General features: G+C 41.5%; 2 protein-coding genes across 7 annotated transcripts in view; one reads left to right on the top strand and one right to left on the bottom strand.

Moving 5' to 3' along the window:
* Positions 1-2,255, top strand: part of SNX14 (sorting nexin 14) — a 79,636-nt gene extending 77,381 nt beyond the window's left edge. For all 6 annotated transcript variants that reach the window (XM_037894423.2, XM_037894422.2, XM_043542623.1 and 3 more), the window contains one exon: positions 2,058-2,255. In XM_037894423.2, coding sequence (XP_037750351.1) covers positions 2,058-2,096 — 39 coding nt within the window. In that variant the 3' untranslated portion in view covers positions 2,097-2,255. The remainder of the gene's footprint in view (positions 1-2,057) is intronic.
* Positions 2,256-3,049: 794 nt separating this feature from the next.
* Positions 3,050-22,416, bottom strand: part of NT5E (5'-nucleotidase ecto) — a 46,857-nt gene continuing 27,490 nt past the window's right edge. Inside the window, exons 5-9 of the mRNA XM_027817716.3 lie at positions 22,040-22,194; positions 20,357-20,465; positions 18,382-18,531; positions 9,754-9,954; positions 3,050-5,160 (exon numbers count right to left, since the gene is read on the bottom strand). Coding sequence (XP_027673517.2) covers positions 4,997-5,160; positions 9,754-9,954; positions 18,382-18,531; positions 20,357-20,465; positions 22,040-22,194 — 779 coding nt within the window. The 3' untranslated portion in view covers positions 3,050-4,996. The remainder of the gene's footprint in view (positions 5,161-9,753; positions 9,955-18,381; positions 18,532-20,356; positions 20,466-22,039; positions 22,195-22,416) is intronic.

Raw genomic sequence — 22,416 nt, 5'->3', positions numbered from 1 at the left:
CCTGTGGGATGCCAGGAGATATGTCCTTCCAGTCTGACAATGAATCATGGATAACTACTCTTTGAGTATGGGCTTTCAACCAGTTGTGCACCCACCTTATAGTAATTTCATCTCGATCACATTTCCTTAGTTTACTAATGCCTTTTATGACCTTTGCTAGATGTAATTCATTTTGTGCCTTAGTTTTTGATTTTCTCTCTACATTCTTGTGCGTATTTGGTACTTGTCCTTAGCTATTTGTCTGTGTCCACTTTTTGTAGAATTCCCTTTGGATTTTCACATCATTAAAGAGCTCTTGATGGTGCCATATTGGCTTCTTACTGTTCTTCTTGTCTTTCCTTCACATTGAGCTATTCTCATTGTGCTGTTGTGCCTTAAATATTGTCTCTGAGAAACTGCCAGCTCTCCTGAATTCCTTTTCTCCTTAGTTTTCTTCTCATGGGACCCTTACCTGTCAGTTCTCCAAGATTTTTTTTTTTGTGTGTGTGTGTTTTTTGAAGTCATTGTCCTTTATTCTGCAGCTCTCTCGCGTTCCTTTCCTTAGCATGATGACATCTGTCATTTCATGGTCACTTTCACCCAGATTGTTTTTCTACCTTCAGATTCACAACCAATTCCTTCCTGTCCCCCTCGTTACTACTTCCACTTTCTGAAACAAGTTATCCCAAATACATTTCAAGAATTTATTGGACATTGTGTTTGCCCTATTACTTTTGTAACAGATATATGGGTACTTAAAGTTCTCCATTATTACCAGGTCTTGGATTCTGGATATTGCTGTTGTTCGTTGTAGAAATGCCTCATCTACCTCCTCCGCCTGATTTGGTGGTCTCTAGTGACCCCTACCTTGACATCATTCTTGTTTCCCCTTCACCCCCACTTATCTTTACCTAGAAACTTTCAGCTGGTCTGCGTCTGACCTCCTTCTGGACCTCAGAACAAGTGTATATGTTCTTGATATATAATGCAACACCTTCTCCCTTTTTCCCTGCTTGTCCTTTCTGAACAAGCTCTACTCTTCTATACCAATATTCCAGTCATGAGGTTTATCCCACCAAGACTTACCAGTGATGCTAATTAAATCATAATCTATCTTGTGTACTACTACTTCTAGTTCTTCCTATTTATTCCTCATATTCTTGCATTTGTGTATCAACATCCTAAGATGTTGAGCACATTCCCCTGCTCTTTTTCCTCTTGTTGCTCCTATTGACCCTGTTGTAATTTTCCATTTTTCAGTATCCCTCCTCCCGCAACATCTAGCTCTGTTTGTTTGTTGCCTTTTTTTATGCCTACTTGGGGCATTTGTCACCTGCCCCCTTTGAACCTAGTTTAAAATGAGGTATTATGCTGTAAAGCCATAGCTTGTTTATATATTTGGTAAATAACCCAGTTCTTAACTGGTGCTATGAAATAATTCCCGGGCTTCAGGTTTATATCTATCTTTGTTTTTTCCAGCCGTTCTGTTTCCTTTTCAGCCATTAATCTTCATGTGTGATGTCTTGGATTCTTATTTGATTAGACTTGTCATTACCAGTATACATTTAATCATTTCAGATGTACTGGATTTAACACCCAAATAAACATTCATAAATAGATTATATAAGAGCTGTCTTTTTAGAAGAGCAGTAAAATGCCATTATATAAACTCAGTCTCAAACACAGTGTACATCTAATCTGGAAACCCTGGCGTGGTGAGCTGGGATGATAGAGGGAGGAAGAAATCACAGCAGGGGATGAAGAGAAATGAGAGGTAAAGACTGAAGATTTTATTTCAGAATGAGGGATTCTAGATCGTAGGATTGTGTTGAGAAAAGCTGGTTTAAGGTTTGGGAACAAAAGGAACTACAGAGAAAGGACATTTCCTGATTTAAGGCACAGTAGGGGGGAAAAAATTGTGAACATTATCCTTTAATTTCTGGACCTCCATATTTATTATGATGGTTTCTAATGTGTTTAAAATATTTTGTTCATTGTGATTGTTTCTATGTAAATATATGTTTCCATACGTCAGTAAATTACAGTGCAAATTTTTTCTCAATTACTACTTATAATAGGTTCAGAAGGAAGCTACCTCTGTATCATCTTGGATGTAAAAGCAGGAGCTTGGATGAACACCAAATGGAAATGTCTGCAGTGCACTAATTTAATGGATGTGAAACATTTTAGTCTTGAATTGTATATTTTCTTGTAAATAACAGTGAAATTTAACTTCTGAAGATCTGTTTGCCTAATAAAGATTAATTCAAATTTAATACTGATTGAAATTAAAGAACTTTGTCCACTATTTGAACTTGTTACCCCTCTTCTCAAAAGTGTAACTATTGCTAATAGACAAAATATTCATTTTACAAAGAATTGTCAGTGTAGGAAAGAATATGGTAATGTTTATTGTACATTGAAAAGCAGACCTGTAGAGGACCAAACCTAAATGAGTACTGCTAAAAACAAAGGGGTCATTGTCGTGAAAGGATATTTTGAAAAACTCTGGAATTAGGAAGATTTTTGTGGGGAGGTGGCTACTGTATATAAACTTAGCTTTGATAGAGTAAGGTTGTAAAGTATTGCTAAAAATTTCCCCAAACTAAATCTCTATGTCTATCTTCACTTTCTATGAAAAAAAATTGAATCTGTTGCAAGCAAATCATTATCTCAAAGCTTATTAAGTTTTTGACCTTTCATATTTTGTTAGCATGAAAAGTACTTACATTTTGTAGAGAACGGGGAGCAAATGATCATTAAGTGTTCAGTTTATCTAGCAACGGATGTTGAAATATGAAGCACTTCAGAAATAATTAGGTTGGTGGGGTTTTTTTTTCTGTTTTTACTTTAGAAATATCACAAATATGAATTCTTGCCAAAGTCTTCCTTAGAGGACTAAAAAACTGGAGTGGGAGCCCCAATCTGTTCTTGATGGAATATGTTTAAAGACTCTTTCCATGTTGAGATTCCCTCCCTTCTCCCTCCCCACGTGCAATTTAAGCTTTTTTTCCCCCTTCAAAATAGCACAATCCTCTGCTTGAGTGATATTAGTAAACCCATTGACAAGTCCTTTTTAAACTAGTTTTATTTTTTGTAGTTACATATTACATGTCCATGCTATACTTTTTCACAGATACTCCTGGGCAGCACTTTCAGAAAATGTCAACACCAAATAAGATAGCTTTGTATTCTAACAAGAAGTTTAAAACAAGTACACAAATTTGAAACTCTGTTAGAGTTCTTGGTCAACCTCTGAGTCACATAACTTTTATATCCCCTTCCCATTTACTCCCTCCTCCCTTTTGCACAAAGATAGCTAAAATGTTGATTTTGCTGGCCAAATCCACCTCACTGGATAACTTGAAAGATACAGCAGAAGCTATCTACAAAGTTTAGATGCTTCTTGGCCCATAGGTGTAACCTTTTGTTGGTTTTTTTAATGTCTGTTTAAAAGACACTGATCTGTAAATCAGACTAACTTTTATTCTGCTGGAAGTCTTTGCCTCTGACATTTTCTTATCTATAAGTGGAAGTTGCTGCCTCTAAAAAGAGAGTACCTGTTGAAGGAATAAGTACAGAATACTATTGAGATGGTATGTGAAATCCAAAAACTCTGCAACTTCCTGGGAACCCACCTTTCTAAGAATGTGGCAGTCTTAATCTCCTAGTTTAAGAGGAGCTTATGTCTGGTTTAAACACTGAAGCATAGTCAATCTCCATAAGAGGGGGCAAATTATCTCCTATTTGCTTCCTGTGTGGTTCTGCACCATCTGTGGCATCTGGTGCTGGCCACTGTCACAGACTACAGGACTAACTGGACCCCAGGTCTCATTCAGTATGTTAATTCTTATGTTCCTATGCATATTTAGCAAAAGATATGAGCTGTCTCTTCCAACCCACCCTGGAAGGTTTTGGGGATGAGGATAAATATTGTTTGAGAAGGCTGGATCTGAGATGGACAAACAGGTAACAACTAACTTGTAACTAAATGTCTTAAGCGTACAAGAAGGTGGTAGCTATGCTAATATTTTACCTTATCAGAAGTTTAAAAATGCCTCTCTTAGAAACAGTGAAATGCAAACGTTTTGATATTAAGTTCCTTTATTAGTGGGAAGGTGATGGAAGGGTTTGCAATATCTGTAACTAAAAATTGTAACTAAAGCTGGTGGGGAAATGAGCTGATGTCATGCAATAATAGTGGTAAACTTGGTCCAGTTATTTCGGGCACTGACGTAGCCAAGATAAGTGTTGTTGAAAACTGGATACAGTTGTCACATTTAAGTTTTCAACCCTGCATAGGGGACAGAGGAAAGTAGTAATCTATAAGTAGGAATTTACTTACACTACTGAAAAAAAGATTGTTTTCACTGTTTCAGAGTGCATGGGAAGAGTTGGAGGGAAAATTTTACACTGATATGCTTGTAAATATTTCTATATAATACAAATTATTTTCTCCATGGAATAGGATGTTTTTCCTTTAATGCTTTGCTCTTTGGAACTTGAGTTTGAGGGTAGAAACATCAAGGAAGTGCACTTAAACCTGCTGTATCAAATTTGGAAACCGACTACCTGCCAAAATGTCCCATCATTCTGTATAGTATGCTTCACAGCTTTTTTTCAGAGCCAAGCATTGATAGCCAGATCTGGGCAAAAAACCTGTTAGAATGTGTCAACCTTCAGCAAAGCTGTTTTGTTTGTTCCCCAGAGAGATACATCTCAGGAAGCCCTTGGTCAAATGACCCCAAATTTGGGTCAATATTCCTACCTCAAATCCCTACAAAGCACACCAAATTTTAAGGCAACCTAGGTAACCAAGCACATAATACAGCATTTAGAAGAGCCATGTTTTAGAGAGAGCTCGTCTCAATCTTGACTGTAGTACAGCTGCCCGTCCACTGTAATTACTGAATGCGTGCTGAGACCTAGGACCTGTTTAAACGTGTGCTGGGAGGTGCAGGCAAAGGGGAGGGGAGTAGGCATTCTAGCAGCAGTCTAAAAGCATCGCAAATAAGAATTAAAAAATAAAGTGCAGGAATGTCACAGTGAATAGTCCAGCAATCAGAGTAATACTTCCTTGGATGAAATTTCCTGCAGAAAACTTTACTCGACCTTCAACTGCTGGAAAAACACGTCCCATTCTAGAGATGTAATTGGAAACTACTTCAACATCGAGATCACCTAGATAAACAGAAGTTATACATAGATATTGTGAAATTACAATTAATGTTAAATAGCACCCTCAAACTTTGTTTTCTTGATTCTCATTTTTAACTATAATTTCCCTTGAAGGAGGAATTGCTTTCTACTACATTTTCATATTCAGGAGAGCACAATTATTTTTGACAGTGGTTTTCAACCTGTGGTCTGCAGACCCCTGGGGGTCCACAGACTATGTCTAAGATTTCCAAAGGGTTCCACACCTCCACTTGAAAATTTTTAAGGTTGCAAACCACTGGTTTAGGACATCAATGGACTGGGAGATCACAACTGATTATAAATGTGTGTTCTACAGGGATGGACAGCTAGAACAGTTAAACTTTTCACAATAGTTGTTCCCAGAATGTCCAAGGTGGGCACCTGAAAGTTTACTGGGAAGTGCATTGCCCTTGCCATAGTTGCTTTGGTTTATCTTTGTAGGGTTCCTAGGGCATATTGAATTTCCTGGCATGTTTACACAAACAGTGATCCTGAGTCCCATTTCCAAAGGATTCTCTAACACTGCATTGTTATGCTGGTAACAGGTATGCATAGCTGACAGGTTATGCACTGTACCTTTCCAGTGTTAAATCTTTAGTATGTTTAGGAACTGTGCAATTCCTTGTACACACAGACTCCATGTGAATTTTCCTTCAATATGTTAATTTATTTCTGTAGAGGGTTTTACTGGGAGTTGTTTTAACATTACAAAATAAGTGGTAATTATTCAAAATATGTTCACCTAATGAACATAAAGACACTATAGATTAACTGACTTTGAAATAGCTATGGCTCAAAAGATCCCATCTGTGAGGGATGCAAAAACCATAGATTCTCAGACTAAGGTCAGAAAGGACCACCACTGAACTCTTGCACGTTGCAGGCTACAGAACCCCCCCTCCCTCCCCCGCAACAGACCCCTAGCCTCTGGCTGAGTTACTGAAGTCCTCAAATCATGGTTTAACGACTTCAAGTTACAGACACTCCACCATTTACACTAGTTTAAACCTGCAAGTGACCCAGGCCCTATGCTGAAGGGGAAGGTGAAAAACTCCCAGGGTCTCTGCCAATCTGACTCAGGGGAAAATTCCTTCCCAACCCAAATATGGTGATCAGTTAGACCCTGAGCATGTGAGCAAGACCCACCAGCCAGACACATGGGAAAGAATTCTCTGTAGTAACTCAGAGCCCTCCCCATCCAGTGTCCCATCTCCAGCTGTTGGGGATTTTTGCTACTGGCAGTTGCCAATAGGCCACATGCCATTGTAGGCAGTCCTGTCATACCAGTCCCTCCATAAACCTATCAAGCTCAGTCTTGCAGGGTTTTTGCCCCCACTGCTCCCCTTGGGAGATGGCTCCAGAATGTCTCCCCTCTGATGGTTAGAAACTTTTACGTAATTTCAAGCCTAAACTTGTTGATGGCTAGTTTATATCCCATTTGTTCTCGTGTCCACACTGGTGCTTAACTTTAAGTCCTCTCCCACCCTGGTATTTATACCTCTGATGTATTTATAGAGAGCAATCATATCTCCCTTCAGCCTTCCTTTGGTTAGGCTAAACAAGCCAAGCTCTTTGAGTCTCCCCTCATAAAGTAGGTTTTCCATTCCTTAGATAATCCGAGTAGCCCTTCTCTGCATCTGTTCCAGTTTGAATTCATCCTTCTTAAACACGGGCAACCAGAACTGCAAACAGTATTCCAGGTGAGGTATCACCTGTGCCTTATATAATGGTACTAACATTTCCCTGTCTCCACAGGAAATACTTCACCTGATGGATCATAGGACTGCATTAGTCTTTTTCACAGCCACATCACATTGACAGCTCATAGTCATCCTGTGATCAACCAATACACACGTCTTTCTCCTCCTCTGTCACTTCCAACTGACATAAGTCCCTAGCTTATAGCAAAAATTCTTCTTGTTAGTCTCTAAACTCATGACCTTGCACTTTGTATTATTAAATTTCATCTAATTTCTATTACTCGAGTTTACAAGGTCATCCAGATCTTGTACGATATTACAGTTCTCCCCCCTATTCATAGTATCTCCCACCTTTATGTCATCCACAAATTTTATTAGCTCACTTTTTGTGCCAAAGTCAGTAATAAAAAATGTTAAATAAGATTGGTCCCAAGACCGCTCCCTGAGGAACTCCACTACTCCCTGAGGAACCTCCCTCCAGCCTGACAGTTCACCTTTCAGTATGACCCAATGTAGTCTCCCCTTTAACCAGTTCCTTATCCACCTTTCAAGTCTCATATTAACCCCCATCTTCTCCAATTTAGTAATTTCTCATGTGGAACTGTATTGAATGCCTTAGTGAAATCCAGGGAGATAAAATTTGCATTTCTATTGTCTAAAAAAAAAACCCAGGTATCTTCTCAAAGAAGATCAGGTTGCTCTGGCATTATCTACTTTTTGTAAAACCATGTTGTATTTATCGTTCACCTTCATGTCCTTAACTACTTTCTCTTTCAAAATTTGTTCCAAGACCTTGAATACAACTGAGGTCAAACTAACAGGCCTGTAGTTTCCTAGATCACATTTTTCCCCCCTTCTTAAAAATAGGATCTATATTAGCAATTCTCCAGACATAGGGAACAACTACCAAGTTTACAGATTCATTAAAATCTGTGCTATTGGACTTGCAATTTCATGTGCCAGTTCCTTTAATATTCTTGGATGGAGATTATCCAGACCCCCCGAGTTAGCCCCATTAAGCTATTTGAGTTTGACTTCCACCTCAGATGTGTAATTTCTACCTCCATATCCTCATTGCGATTAGCCACCCTGCCACTACTCCAAGCTCTTCATTTGCCTCATTAAAAACGGAGGCAAAATATTTGGACCATGCCTAGATAATCTTTCATCTCCACCCCATCCTCAGCAGTCCCACTTCTTCTTCCCATACTTATATGGCTATAAACCTTTTACTATTAGTTTTAATTTCCTTAGCAAAGTCCAACTCTGCTGGACTTTGGGCAGGTCTCACTTTATCCCTACACTCTTTGACCTCCAAGAAGTAGCTTTCATTACTGATCCCTCCCAGCTTCCATTGCTTGTAGGTCTTCTGCTTTCTTTTAATCATCTGTTTGAAATACTCAACCAGCTTGGTCTGCAACCCTTCCCTACAAATTTTTCCCCTTGCTTGGGATGCAGGCTTCAGATAGTTTCTGCAGCTTTGGACTTAAGTAATTCAAAGCCTCCTCCACATTCAGATCTTTCAGTGCTTCAGTCCAGTTTACTTCCCTAACAAATTCCCTTCTTTTGAAATCAGGGACCCTTACTGCAGATCTATTTTTGTTTATCCTTCCATTTAGTTTAAATTGAATTAGCACATGATCACTCAAAACAAGGTTGTCCTCTATCAATTCTTATATGAGGTCCTCACTACTCACCAATACCAAATCTAAAATGGCATCACCTTTTGTTGAAAATCAAAAGGGAACTTTCTTTATATTTTTGTGGATTGAGCTAACAGGACAGTAGCCAGTCTGGAACTGGGAGACCCATCAAAGTCAGATAACATTACAGACCAAATGAAAACTTGTGCTAGATCTAGAAGCATGCCTTTACCTGGGTACTCTGTTTTATGGGAGGCTCTGTCCTTTGTGTATCTTCAGAAATTAATTTGACTAAATAAGTGGCTGTTAACTATATATGTTAAACATTAAATCCTTTAAAGGTTTTTCTTCCTAACAGATTTGGATGGCAGCTATACAGGGCAGAGTAGTGTACTTGGTAAACACTTAAATGCTGTTTTAAAATGGTGTTAGAAAAATCCATTCATTTTCTTTCCTTCTGGTGCTGGCTTGGCTTCTATTCTGGTACCATCGGCTGTGTGTTGATGCTATATACTCGTACGTGACTAGTCATAATCTGATACAAGGCTCCAATAGGAGCAAAAGACGCAGCGCCAGCTTTTAAAATGCTGGCTCTGTTATGTACGGCATAAGGATCTTTTTTCTCCCCTTTCTTTAACTTGTTTCCATGTTGTCCTGTGGATGCCTCAGTACCTGGCGATGCAGCTTTGGTGATCCACACACAACAGACTCTCCTTTAGATTTTGGACTAACCTTTTTGGTAAAAGCTACTTGAGCAAATATATTTCTAGGTGGTAGCATGTTTGAGGTGTAGATGAAAGCAGCCACTCTCTCTTCGTTTATTACAAGCTGCATGGTGTACCTAGTGCAGATACCACCTGTGGCCCCTTCGGCACGCTTCTGCTTATTTCCGTAAAATGATACGTTAGTGACACTGTTTCCTGCTCTGTGCTAAACTAAGCTGTTACATGCAGCCAGAGAACCTGATTTTGAGAGATGCTGATTTCAGTGGAAGTCTCAGGATCTGGCTTAACACTTATCAACTGAAAGAGATGGAGTTAAATCTGGATGATTAGCCCTCAGTGTTCAGTGACTCAAAAGCAAATTATATCCATTCTATTTAAGATTCAGCTGTGTGATCTCGTACTATAGAACATCTTTAACATTCTTAAAACTAGGGGGATGTTAGTCTTCGATGTCCACTACACAGCTAATAGCTTGCTACATGTTCAATAGGGAGTGCCTATGCTTACCCTGATTGTGACTCAGTGATTTATTTTTTAGCATAGAATATCCATCTCCTCCCTGCTGCAGAAAAGAAGGAAGAATCACTTTGTATGTTTCATCCATTTGGAGTGGTACATAGGCTGGTACTCTACAGGCTGTGCAAAGAACTTCTATACTGACAACTCTGCTTCCTGGTGGTCTGGAAAGATCGTAGACCATGTGAATGCCTAGGAGAAAACACATTTTTAGACATCACTTTAAATAGCCCCAATGGAGCACCTCAGATCCATAAAATCGTTAAACTGACTACACTTCCGCATGTGAGAATTAGGCCTGACTTTTGAAAGAGAACATTCTTATTGTAAATAGCTTCCTGCCCTGTCCCCCTCTTACACACAAATCAGGTCTTACTCTTTACTCCAGAAAATTCATGGTTACTGGAACAGTGAGAACAGAGGGAGCATCCCAGCTCAAGCTCCCTACCCTTTTTCTTTTCCCGGTTCCCTCCTGGCTGCTGACACACACAAACAGTTCATTGGTGAGATTATGATATGGGAGGTCAGACACCTCCCCTCCTCACCTTGTTCCTAGTCTGTCTCCTTGTCATGCATTTGTTTACATACTATTATCTTCCTGGTTGAAATGAGCTCGTATGAAGACACATGCTGACAACTATGCCAACACTATGGTTATTACAGATAATGGCTATCTTCTTCATTCTTTTTGTACCGTAGCTACAAACTCAAATTGATCTAGGCTCTATGGACTTCTTGGCCTCATTGTACACTATGTATGGAAGTTTAAGTAGTGATGGTGTAACTCCGGCCACAACTCATTAATACAGTACTAAAATGCAGAGCCATACAATGAAACCTACCAACCATGCAATTACATTAAGGTGTGTCTTTTAATATGAGGGCAGCAGCATGAGTGAGCAGTAGAGCTAGCATTAAAGGAAGTACAAATAGGTCAAGATGATCGCCGATCTAGTACAGGAAACAATTCCCTTCAAAAGGATTAGTAATCCAATCAATATAGTTATTAGGGTACCTCACAGTCAGATCATAGCACAGTGACACTGTGACAAACTGACGAGAGAAAGGACAGTTGAGGTAATCCACTGGACTGATTTAGCGCAGTTTGTTTACCAAAGGACTGAAAACAGGAAATAGGAGTCTGCAGGGAATCCAGACAGAATTTTAAGCAGAATGTCATTTTACCCTCCTTAGAGGCAGGCACCCTAATTAGTCAAAAGTGCCAGTCAAGCCATTGCTATAACAAACAGATTATTGAAATAAACGTGAGTACCCTACCCACTGCTCTGGAACTGCTACAGCACAAGATGTATTACAGAATCTGGGGCAGATGCTCCCACGTCTCCTCAGGATAGTTAAGAATGTTCTTATTTGAACAGACATGAATGAGATGTTTCTTATCTGGACATTCTCTTCCTGTTAGCAGTTTCTATCCTCATTTATTACTAACGGGTTAATGCCCCCCATCTATGGTATTTGGAGGTGGTCAAGTGTTGTTGCTGAAGGCTCTAGAACTAAGCCCTGCCCTTCAGATCAGGCCACTTGAAGAGTTTTCCAAAGCTAGAGAAATGCTCCAACAACCTATTATTAGCATTAAGAGAATAACTTGATATAGTGTATTAATTAACGTTAAGACAATATATGTCTAAGTCACCCTTCAGAGAAAATTTTCAATTTTGTATTCTGGTCATTTACCAGATTATCAAGCCAGGCTGAATTCAGAGAAAAGTTGTTAACAGAAAAAATTATCTGGTAAGAAGTTTCTTATTCTGTTTCACAGCTTCTGTCCTCATTCATCATTAATGGGAAGTAGTAAGTAGTAAATCCTAGAAGTGGGGGGAGGGAATCATAGGGTTAGAAGGGACCACAAGGGTCATCTAGTCTAACCCCCAATTTTAGGAATAATTAAAAAACTCTGCTCATCCTTATTACATAGAATAATAGGCAGGGATGGATGCTCTTACTATATAAAGCAAGAGATTTGTAAGCTAACGAGTTACATGGGAATCAACCTAGTAGCACCTTCCTATCAAAGGATGCCGCGGTCGAGGAATGGAAACTTACTTTGCACGTCTTCCTCAGATAAGGCTCAGACATGTATTCCCCAGTGCCCACAGGAACTTCTGGGAATAGTTTCCCAGACGCTCAGCATGCTAACTGGTGCAGAATTTAATGTCTTGCCTGTGGCAAACTTGAGGCCCTAAGGCCCTGGCTTTTTGGACGGCCAAAATGATGGCACTATCTCCCGGAAATTGTGGAAAGAACTTACCTTGAATAGAAAAGGTTCTGGAGTTCTAAGAATAACCTTTTCATGACAACATCAGTGTGGTTCTTGTATAGATTGAGCAACAAATTCCAAAGCTTGCCTTTCAGAGGTAATGGCAATTATTAAAACCAGCCACAGGACTAGTCTAATGTGTCACTGACTCATTTTGGCATCTGATGATACTCAAATGGAGAGTCCAGTGAGCCTACCTACAGAATGCCACTAGGGCTGGTACCTGTTTTTATGGTGCTTGGGCTGTAGGACTCCAGCCTATCCTCCTGAAGAAACCCTAATGTAGCTCAGATCACCAGGACTTTGTAACTATTTTAATGTGTACCACAATAGCATCCAGAGGTTAGGACCCCGATGTGCTGGGCACTGCACAAAGAGGCAGTTTCTGCTGTTTCCCCTTGCATTAGAAACATACATTTGACCAGATCAATACATGAGACTTCCTGGCTGAGTTCTGTCAAGATACCAAACTGTAATGGAGAATCCATGCTGAACTACACTTTTTTCTTCTGATGCCCAGGCTGTTAATTGTAAGTGTTCCTGGTCTGAATGAAGGAATCTCTGCTTCAAGAGATTTGGTCTCTTCATCAGGTACAATGTGGGGTCCTTGACTATCTAGCAAGTCCTAAGTGCCTTCTGGGCCAATGGAGACCTTCAGCTCTCCCTTTAGCTTTATGTAAGCTGTCTTGAAAGACAGCAGATTGCTTTCTAACCAGGACATTATTTCCATTCCCACAGAGAAACTTTGAGTTCTGGTTACTCCCTGGTTTTGGAAGGGATACAATCAATCATAAGACACTACCTTCCATTCAAGGTTAAGAGACTTCTCCGTGAATGCCTGCTAGGTGGTCTCTTACATCTTCTACTGGTGCAGCTGGACTAGCCACTGTCACACTGTCATAGACAATAATGGACTTAATGGACTATTGGTCCAATTCCATATGACCATGTTTGTGGTTTTTAGTTTTTTGTCCAGACAGATTCTGACAGTGCTATCAAAGTGAACTAAAGGGATGTGTACTCTGTGATTTTGGAAGTCTGTCTTCCAAATATGCTCCCCGCTCAGGCTTGCTTCCAGAGTGAGTATGCAAGGTCTAGAGTGAAAATTGGGTAGACTCTCAGCATGTTGCTTGCACCCATCTGCGCACAAAGGGGCCTTCAGATGTGATCTCAGAATGACACCTCGTTTTCCACTGCATCAATAGCATGTTTCAAGGTCCTCAAAGAATTTCTTCAGGCACATTTTCAGAAACCTACTCAGGGGATGGAGCTGATGCACGATACCAGCAATCCTACTCATTGGAGATAACTGGCTACTGATGACCCCCTCAGGATGTGACTGATGCAAAGTTTTGGATCTTTGCAAATCTTTACCATTATGGTAAAATTACAGCCAGGGCCATGTCTGTTTTGACATCTGGGTGAGCAATTTTCTGCATTGGGATCAAAAGCTCTTCTTGATTTTGAAGGACTTGTAGCTATGAATCCTTTCCAGCAGCTTTCCAGTTATGACTGAGTCTGTGTAAGGTGATGAGTCATCCCTGAACCAGAGCCTGATTAAACCACATGCGTAGATGACTCATTCCTGTGCTAGTTTCCAGCCAAGCTACATGCCTGGAGTTGGTTTGGTGACTCTCAGGACAGCCTCACAAGAGAAACAGCAACTCAGTCCGCTCACCATCACTTCATGAGTTGGAACTCTTCTCTACCTGATAGCGGAAACAGAATCCACAAGCCTTAGTCTGCTCCAGCCTTGTTCCTCATCCTGTCCCTGCCTTGCTCTTACTCTGGCCTTGTTCCAACACTGTTCTGGACTCCTGATCCTGGCTCTGTCCCCCTGGCTCCAACCACTAGGCTGCCACAGCTCAGACTATCAGAAACTGTGATGGGGATGGTCAGGCCTAGTGGTCAATTTCCCTGCACAGGGTACTGACTGGTATGCTATCTATGCAGGGGTATAGGATTAATGTGTGACCTGTGCTTTGCTGTGACTACTACCAGCCACTTAATACTCGGGATGCAGAGGATGAATCAAAAGGAAGAATCTTATGGTGGAACTGTAAGCTCTTGTACACAAATGCTTTTTTCCCCCCATCATGCTGAGGATTCTGTTGGTTTGGAAGAAAACCTACCTAGGTTTCCTTGGAAGTTTCTGTTCGTACTATAAATATGAAATTGAAGAATGAGTCAGCTTAAGTGTTGTTAAGGAAATATATGTGTGTTGCAAAGAAAGGCCCTGACTCACAAGCAGAAGGGGGGCCTTGAAAACCATGAGTGATAAGGCCAGAAGGAATGAAGTAGATAGGATATTTGGCTCAAAGAATAACTGAGATAAGGGAATGCTTCTAAAAAGAAGGCCTCTGGCTGATAAGGGTGACTGCAGGTGGTTTTAAATAAGACAGGGAATCTGTCTAAAAAGGAACCAACATAAACATTCCCACCCCACAGACCAGCGTTATTGTAAAAGTAGAGCCTATCTGAAGCTAGGTACAATGGAAGACTTTTGGCCAGAAAGGCCTTGGGAAGAATGGTGGTTGTAAATCTTATCTGAATTAAGACTGGAACTAAGAAGGAATGGTCTCAAATTGGTTTTTTAGCTGAAGTCAGTAACTGGCAATGACATCACTTGTTTGTTAAAGGGTATAAAAAGAGTTTTGAATTTGCGGGTTCTTTGTCAGACCCTACCTGATCTGCCCGAATGAGATGGCTTTACCTAGGCCTGGCTTACTTGTAAGTATAATGATCATGTCCATGAATACTTTGTTACTGTACTGAGTGTAGTGACTTTATTTTCAGGCTGTTAGGCATGTTCAGAGCAATTGTATAAAATACCATTTGGCCTTTGGACTTAATATAGGAATTTATGGTTAACATTTGGTTTTAATAAGGAGTCAACATTTGGATCTTATGATGTACTAGGGAGGTATCCATGAGAAACTGTATCTAATATGGCATTTTACTAAATTAATGAGTTCCTTGCTAGCCACTAGCATCCTGTACTGAAAAAGTCTTGCAGGGTATTTGTTTATTGAGGGTGAAGGGAGGTTCTTTGGTGATGTGTGCGTGGTACTTGCCCTGGACGTTAGAGGCGGGAGGTAGCTTGGTATCTGTCCTGGTCTGGAGGATCACACCACCAAGGAAGGCTACTGGTACACATCTTGATTGTGGGAATAGCTTGCTAAGGGGAGCTTGAAAGGCTGCCTGCATTGCTCCTCCAGCCTCGCTAGCAGCACCCAAGTAAGTAGGAGCAGTCTAGTACCATTCGGGTCTTCACTCAGATCTTGCCCATTACACCACTGTGTAGACAGGACAAGGTTAGGATTTCTAACATTCACTAATATGATGCACATTATTTGGTCCGTGTGGACCCTGCTGGTGCACACGAGAAGTGCCCTAGTGTGCTTTAACTTAGTGCTGTTAACACACACTAGGGAACTCTTCATGAGCACTAATGGTGTATGTGGACTAGTTAATGTGCAGCACATTAGTGCATGTTAGACATCCCATGCCTGTGGTGCCCATTCCCCCACCGTGCAGTCAGGCAATCAGTCAGGATCATTTTGAACATGGGAAGGGATCTCACACTTACACCTCCGTAACCCCATGATGGTGCAGCGTGGTTGGGAGTGGAATCCTTATCTCTTCTGGTCAGACTGCCTGAAGTACTTCTAAGGCTTTAATGTGGAGACAGTCATGGGGAGGAGGGTGGGGAGTGAGAGACTCTTTCCTACTTTCCAGTTTCCAAGCCATTTTTGGGCAGTTCAAGGGTTTATAGCTAGGGTGACCAGATGTCCTGATTTTATAGGGACAGTCCCGATATTTGGGGCTTTGTCTTATATAGGCACCTATTACCCCCGACCCGATTTTTCACATTTGCTATCTGGTCACCATATTTATGGCTGATGATCAGAAGGCACAATTCCATTCTGCTGCTGCGTGAAATCTGAGTCCCTGTCCCTGGCAGAGTGATGGTTGTGGGTGGAAGGCCAGACAACCACAATTCCTGAGGCAGGACTGCACTGGAAGGATGGGCTCCTCTGCTAGCCCAGACATGCTGTAGGGTGGGGGAAGAGGTGGTGAGCATGATACAGAGCACTGCAAGAGCCTCTGTGTAGCAGAAAAGCCCCAGCAGACACTGCCTTGGGGAAGGCAAAGGAAGAGTTTAACTCCTGTTTGCAGCCATTGTTCACTGACAATATTAACTGCTGCGCTGAAAAGGTGATGCTTGCTTTGCCTTTTTGGGACCCATGAGGAATTTGCTAGACTTACTTTTGAACATCATAAGAATCCCTCAATTCACAGGGAGAAGCAGGAGAGCTTATAGGAGCCTTTTTTCTTTCCCTCAGGGAGAAGAGACCCCACTTCAGTGGCTGGGGGTCAGGGAGGGACTTTAGCTCCTTTCAGGGGGGTTTCTCCCTCTGGCCCAGGTCCGTTGAGCAACCTACCTCCTGAGCTGGCTGGGTAGCATCCTTCTCTCTCCCCAGATGCTCAGGGCTTTTCTGCAATGGAGTCACGGCTCCTTGGGGCAGGGTGGGGACCCGATCTGCTGGTCTGACTCTGAGCTCTGTATCTGGCAGCGCGGGGCTCAGCTGGTTGGGAACAGGCAGGGCACAATTTGCCCTCAGTAGAGCATCTAAGTCGGGGTGGGCAACCTTTTTGGCCCAAGGGCCACATCGGCGTTGTGACACTGTATGGAGGCCTGGGTAGGGAAGGCTGTGCCTCCCCAAACAGTCTGGTCCCTGCCCCCTATTTGCCCCCGTCCCCTGACTGCCCCCCTCCGAACCTCCAACCCATCCAACGCCACCCCTGCTCCTTGTCCCCTGACTGCCCCCTCCAGGGACCCCCGCCCCTAACCGCCCCCCCCGGGACCCCACCCCATATGCTCCCTGTCCCCTGACTGCCCCAACCCCTATCCACACCCCCGCCCCTCACCGCTCCCTGGGACCTCACCCCCATCCAACTCCCCTGCTCCCTGTCCCCTGACTGCCCCCCAGAACCCCCTGTCCCTTATCCAACCCCCCCACTCCCCGTCCCCTTACCATGCCGCTCAGAGTGGCAGGAACTCGCAACCACGCTGCTGCGCTACCCGGCAGGAGCAGCAGGCCGGAGCGTGTGAGATGAGACTGCGGGGGAGGAGGGACAGCAGGGGAGGGGCCGGGGCTAGCCTCTCCGACCAGGAGCTCAAGGGCTGGGCGGGATGGTTCCGCAGGCCAGATGTGGCCCACGCTGATCTAAGTGCTGCCTCACACAGGGAACATCACTTAGTTTTAGCCAGGGACTGAGAGGGCAGAGGAGTCCTGCAGAGAAGCACTGGAACAACAGGTGCATGTGGTTGAAGCCACCATGCTGCTATTTACCTGATCCAGGGGAAGAGGGGGAAGACTGATGTTGCAGCCGCACAACAATGAATACAAAATAAAAAATTTAAAACTCGATAAGTTTATGGAGGAGATGGTATGATGGGATAACATGGTTTTGATAATTAAATATTCATGGTAAATAAGCCTAATGGCCTGTGATGGGATGTTAGATGGGGTGGGATCTGAGTTACCCAGGAAAGAATTTTCTGTAGCATCTGGCTGGTGAATCTTGCCCATATGCTTAGGGTTTAGCTGATCGCCATATTTGGGGTCAGGAAGGAATTTTCCTCCAGGGCAGATTGGCAGAGACCCTGGAGGTTTTGCACCTTCATCTGTAGCATGGGGCACAGGTCACTTGCTGGAGGATTCTCTGCTCCTTGAAGTCTTTAAACCACAATTTGAGGACTTCAATAGCTCAGACATAGGTGAGGTTTTTCGCAGGAGTGGGTGGGTGAGATTCTGTGGCCTGCGTTGTGCAGGAGGTCAAACTAGATGCTCACAATGGTCCCTTCTGACCTTAGTATCTATGAAAAAAAAAAACCAAACCAAAATGGTGGGGGAAATTGAACTGCCAACTTGGTCCACTCCCGGAGGCAAAAAATCTGGTAGCCTGAACAAAGGGGGAGAAGTAGCAAAGAGTCCTGTGGCACCTTATAGACTAACAGATGTATTGAAGCATAAGCTTTCGTGGGTGAATACCCACTTCGTCAGATGCATGGGGGAGAAGTCAGTCCTGTAGTCTCCAGCAACAACACTGACCTGCCTCTAGATTTCATTAGTGATGAAGGAGGAGAGAAGCTGTGCAACAGAATGGTGCATAGAACTAGCATAAATGATAAAGGTATTTTAAATTTTATTTCATTTCCATTTGGGGCAGTGCAGCTGGTTCCCCAGAGGTATAAATGCCAATACGGGCAGCATGAAGTATGGCTATACTGGAAAGAGAATAATAATAATTAATAAAAAAAGAGAGTAACTAACCCCCAACCTGCAGCAGCTCCCCAGTTCCTTGTCCATGTCTGCGCACACTGTGCTCAAATGCTTCTTTGAGAGTGGAGCCTTTTAACTCCATCAGATCAAAAGTACCTCCAAACGGCAGCACAGCAAGCAGGTCCTCCATCGTAATAGTACCTTGGATAGAACAACATTTTATGTAAACAAATGTTCTTCATAATAAAGCACCTTACATATCTTGTTTAAGATCACTTAATAGTGTGCTACATAACCTATAAAGCCGTGTATCATTTGAAGCAGTGTCATTTAATAGTACAGCACTATAGACTCAATCTTTTGATCTGTGTCTCAGTTTTCCAAACTGGCCAGCTAGACATATCTAAGGATTTTCTACCTCTGTTTATGTTGTGATGCACATAACCCACCTGTACTGCAGCTTCACTAGTGGAAATGGGAGCAAGGTGACAACCTTTATGTGGTGCTTCTGCTACATATTAATAATGAACACAATGAATATTGTCAAAAGGCTACCAGACGTCAGTTTGTTGATCTCCTGGTATGGATTAGTAATGCAAAAATCTGTCAAGAGTCCTTGTCTGGGATAGAATCAGAAAACCATTGGACCAGCTTTACACGTGTACCTACTTAATGTAGGAGGTTGTCCCATGCTATGTATGACTATTTTCCAAAAGTTCTCAAGGAGAAGGACACAGACACTGTTGAGGACTTCCAGAACTTCCCAAAGATATGCCTGAAATATCACAAGCCTTTTTTGGATCAGGCTAAAGCCCTTAAAGCATCGCCATGCAATCCTGAGGAACACAGGAAAGATTTCTGGAACAATGCCAATGTCCCAAGCAATCACCTTACTGCCAACTCCACAAAAAGTACTTCCAGGCTTCAGCCTACCCTGGAAACAGTGCACAAATGACTCTGGACACCAGTCGCAAATGACGGACCACATTGTAAATGAGTACTTGCTTCAATGGTTTGCCAGCGACATCTCAGAATTTACACCACGCCACTTCCCACGCTACCTGCTGGCTCACTACTCTGAATTTGGTTATTTGAACGTTGTTAATCACCTCTCTTGCCATATGAAAAAAGGTAAGTGGAAAATGGCTACCTGTCAATCTGGGGACAAGAAAAACAGAAGTTCTTACAAAATTTAGCCAGTTTATCCAGTTGCTTTCAATTGCGATAGCAGTCCTACAGAATGAGTTATCCAACATTATTGTTCTTAGATTTTATAATATTAGACTGAATTTATGGCACCATAAGAGTATACAGAATTCACTTACCTGTGTGGCAGAACATAAGAGGTTTCTAACAGTCATAGCCTCCCTACAGAAGTTTAAAATAGGAAGTGAAGAATACCATCTCCACTTCTTCTGAGCATAATGACAAGCCATAGTGGTAAAAACATCAGTGACCAAACCCTGCTAGTGCTGTCACCAATGCCAGCATGGCTGCAACTGCATTACTGCTAGACTAACTGGGAGAAACTGAGAATAGCCTCAGTGCAGATGCAGCCTACGTGTCTAGGCCAGACTTACAAGAGGTAGTATGGCTGTAAGTTATTTCAGATTTTTATATGATCCAATTTTATCTGTTGGTGGAACTCTATTTTGATAATGCCTAAAATACTAAAATGGATTAACTCTATTGAGAGATTATTATTCATTATTCTATTGGTGCTTGCTGAATTAATTTGTTACTTCTGGGACTACACTGTGCGCCCTCAAGCATTGAAATATAGATATTAGTTGTTTCTGATTGTGTTTCAGAATCAGTTATGTATACAATGTGCTTAACTTTTATGCATGTTAGTGGTTCCAGTGAAACTACTGACATGAACTAAAAATTATAAGCATTGGCAGGATTAGGGCCATAGTCCTGAATCCAGAAAAACTGTTCTTTGTAATTAGTATAGTGCAGGATAGCAAAATATGTAAAAGTACAGGCAACAGTATAGAAAGCATCATTAAACAAGCTAACTTACCATTATTGTTGCGTTCATCAATGGGTGACCGTATCCCACCACCATTCATGATGCACATTGAAACATGATTCCATGTATTTTCATCTCGATGTTTGAGATTATTGTAAATCTGTAACATTAGCATAAAATATTTTTAACCACTTTTTAATCTTTGCTTAATCTATATGTAGGAATTTTACAAGTTACAAAATCTGAGTTTCTGGGAGCTTTTTACAGGTTGGTAGGCCTGTATTTCTCCCTAGCAGTTAGGGAGAAAAATCAATCAATTGTGCCATTTACAGTTATCTTAAAGAACAAACTTTTAATAATACTGCATCCAGTTTTATTAATTATTATTTTTACAAACAAATCAAGTTTAAAAATAAGCCCCTCTGTCTTTTCTCCCTGCAATCTCTGGTATTCTTTGAAAACCAGAGTGTGACATTATAGGAGATAGAAACCTAAATTGCACCCTCTAAAGCCAAAACTAAATGAGGGAAGGGATGATTAGTAGACAGTGTCATAAAGGAGAAGTAAAGGGTGATGTGTTATTTCAGAAAATTTTGAAATACAGAGCAATAATTTATACAAGGATTAGGCAATGTCAGACCTTAAATATAGCTGCTCATTAAAACCTTGAAGGGGAATAATTAGAAAATCTAAACACATAAATCAGTCTAATGATGTGCCTTCAAGATTATTAAGGGACCTGACAGAGCAACTTACTGTATCACTAGCATTTAATATTTTGAAACAGCCTTAAAAATCCTGGGAAGGTAGAGAACTAGAAGATTGAAGGAAAGCAAATGGAGTGCAGATTTTTCCAAAAAAGTAAAGCACAATCTATATACCTGTTGCTCAGAGGACCAAATTAGACCCTGACTTAAGTCAGAATGGTTGCACGAGATCCTCCTGCATTTATCTCTAGTAAAGTAATGGAAAACACACACAGCAAGAGAATCAAAAGACTGCTATAGAATAATGAGGTAATAATCAGCCTGATTTAAGAATAAACATTACCAGACTAATCTAGTATCTTTGTCAGGTAAATTACAAACAGTGACTGAAGGGAAGAGAAAGCAGCGATCACTGTACTGGAATTGCCTTAGTTCTTCAGCAAATTTTCAGCATAAAAACTTGTTTATGAATCAGAAATTGGCCTTCTGTGAATATTGGGCACCATCCACAATACTAATAATCAAAGCAAAATTTGATTAAAAATTCAAATGACTATTCCCAGAGAGTTTGCAGTATCCACACAACTTTGTGCAACAAGTGCCAGGGATAAATGAACAATTTCTGATCTGTTCTCTTTTTTGCTCTATTGAGAACAGCCCTGGCCCCACATAAGGAGTTTCATCCTGAAACTTGCATAGCAGTGAGTTCCTGAGAGCTATTCATTGACTTTAATGGGTATTGTGGGAGTTTTGAGACTCTCAGGATCAAAGTCCAAAAGGGAGAACTAAGCACATTCCAGACCTATCCAGGAAGTGGTAGATCTTCTATGTCAAACACTTCTAAAAGGAGTAACTGCTGCCACAGAATTCTATGAACTCCGCTAGGCATCTCACTACTGCCAGTCTTTAACATGAAAGCAATACAAAACCCTAAGAATCATAGAACTCTCTAGAGTCCAGTAAAGTTGAATTGTCCCAAAGCCCTCAAATACTAATTCAGATTAAATTATAGTCTGTGGTTTCTTACCATGGCATCACAAATCAAATTTCCCATGTTGCATTCTTGGAAACGGCATGCCTGACTTGTACCATTTAGGTAAACTATTGTTTTTCCTATCACATGGGCAGAAAAATTATTTAGCTGTATCTTCCACTTGTCAACTTCTTCTCTCAAGACTCTATCTAAAATAGAAGCATAGAATGAGGTTAAAATGGTTACTAACCTTTTGTAACTGTTGTTCTTCGAGATGTGTTGCTCATGTTCATTCCATGCTAGGTGTGTGTGCACAGTTACTGGAGGTTTTTCCACTCAGTGGTATCCGTTGGGCCGGCACTAGCGCCCTCAGGAGTCATGCGCATATGCATTGGTAAAAGGGGCACCCCCTGACCCCGCACCTTTCAGTT

This window comes from Chelonia mydas, chromosome 3 (genome assembly GCF_015237465.2).
Source record: "Chelonia mydas isolate rCheMyd1 chromosome 3, rCheMyd1.pri.v2, whole genome shotgun sequence".
Lineage (NCBI taxonomy): Eukaryota > Metazoa > Chordata > Testudines > Cheloniidae > Chelonia > Chelonia mydas.
Note: the sequence above shows the minus strand (reverse complement) of the source record. Positions and strands in the feature narration are given on the sequence as shown.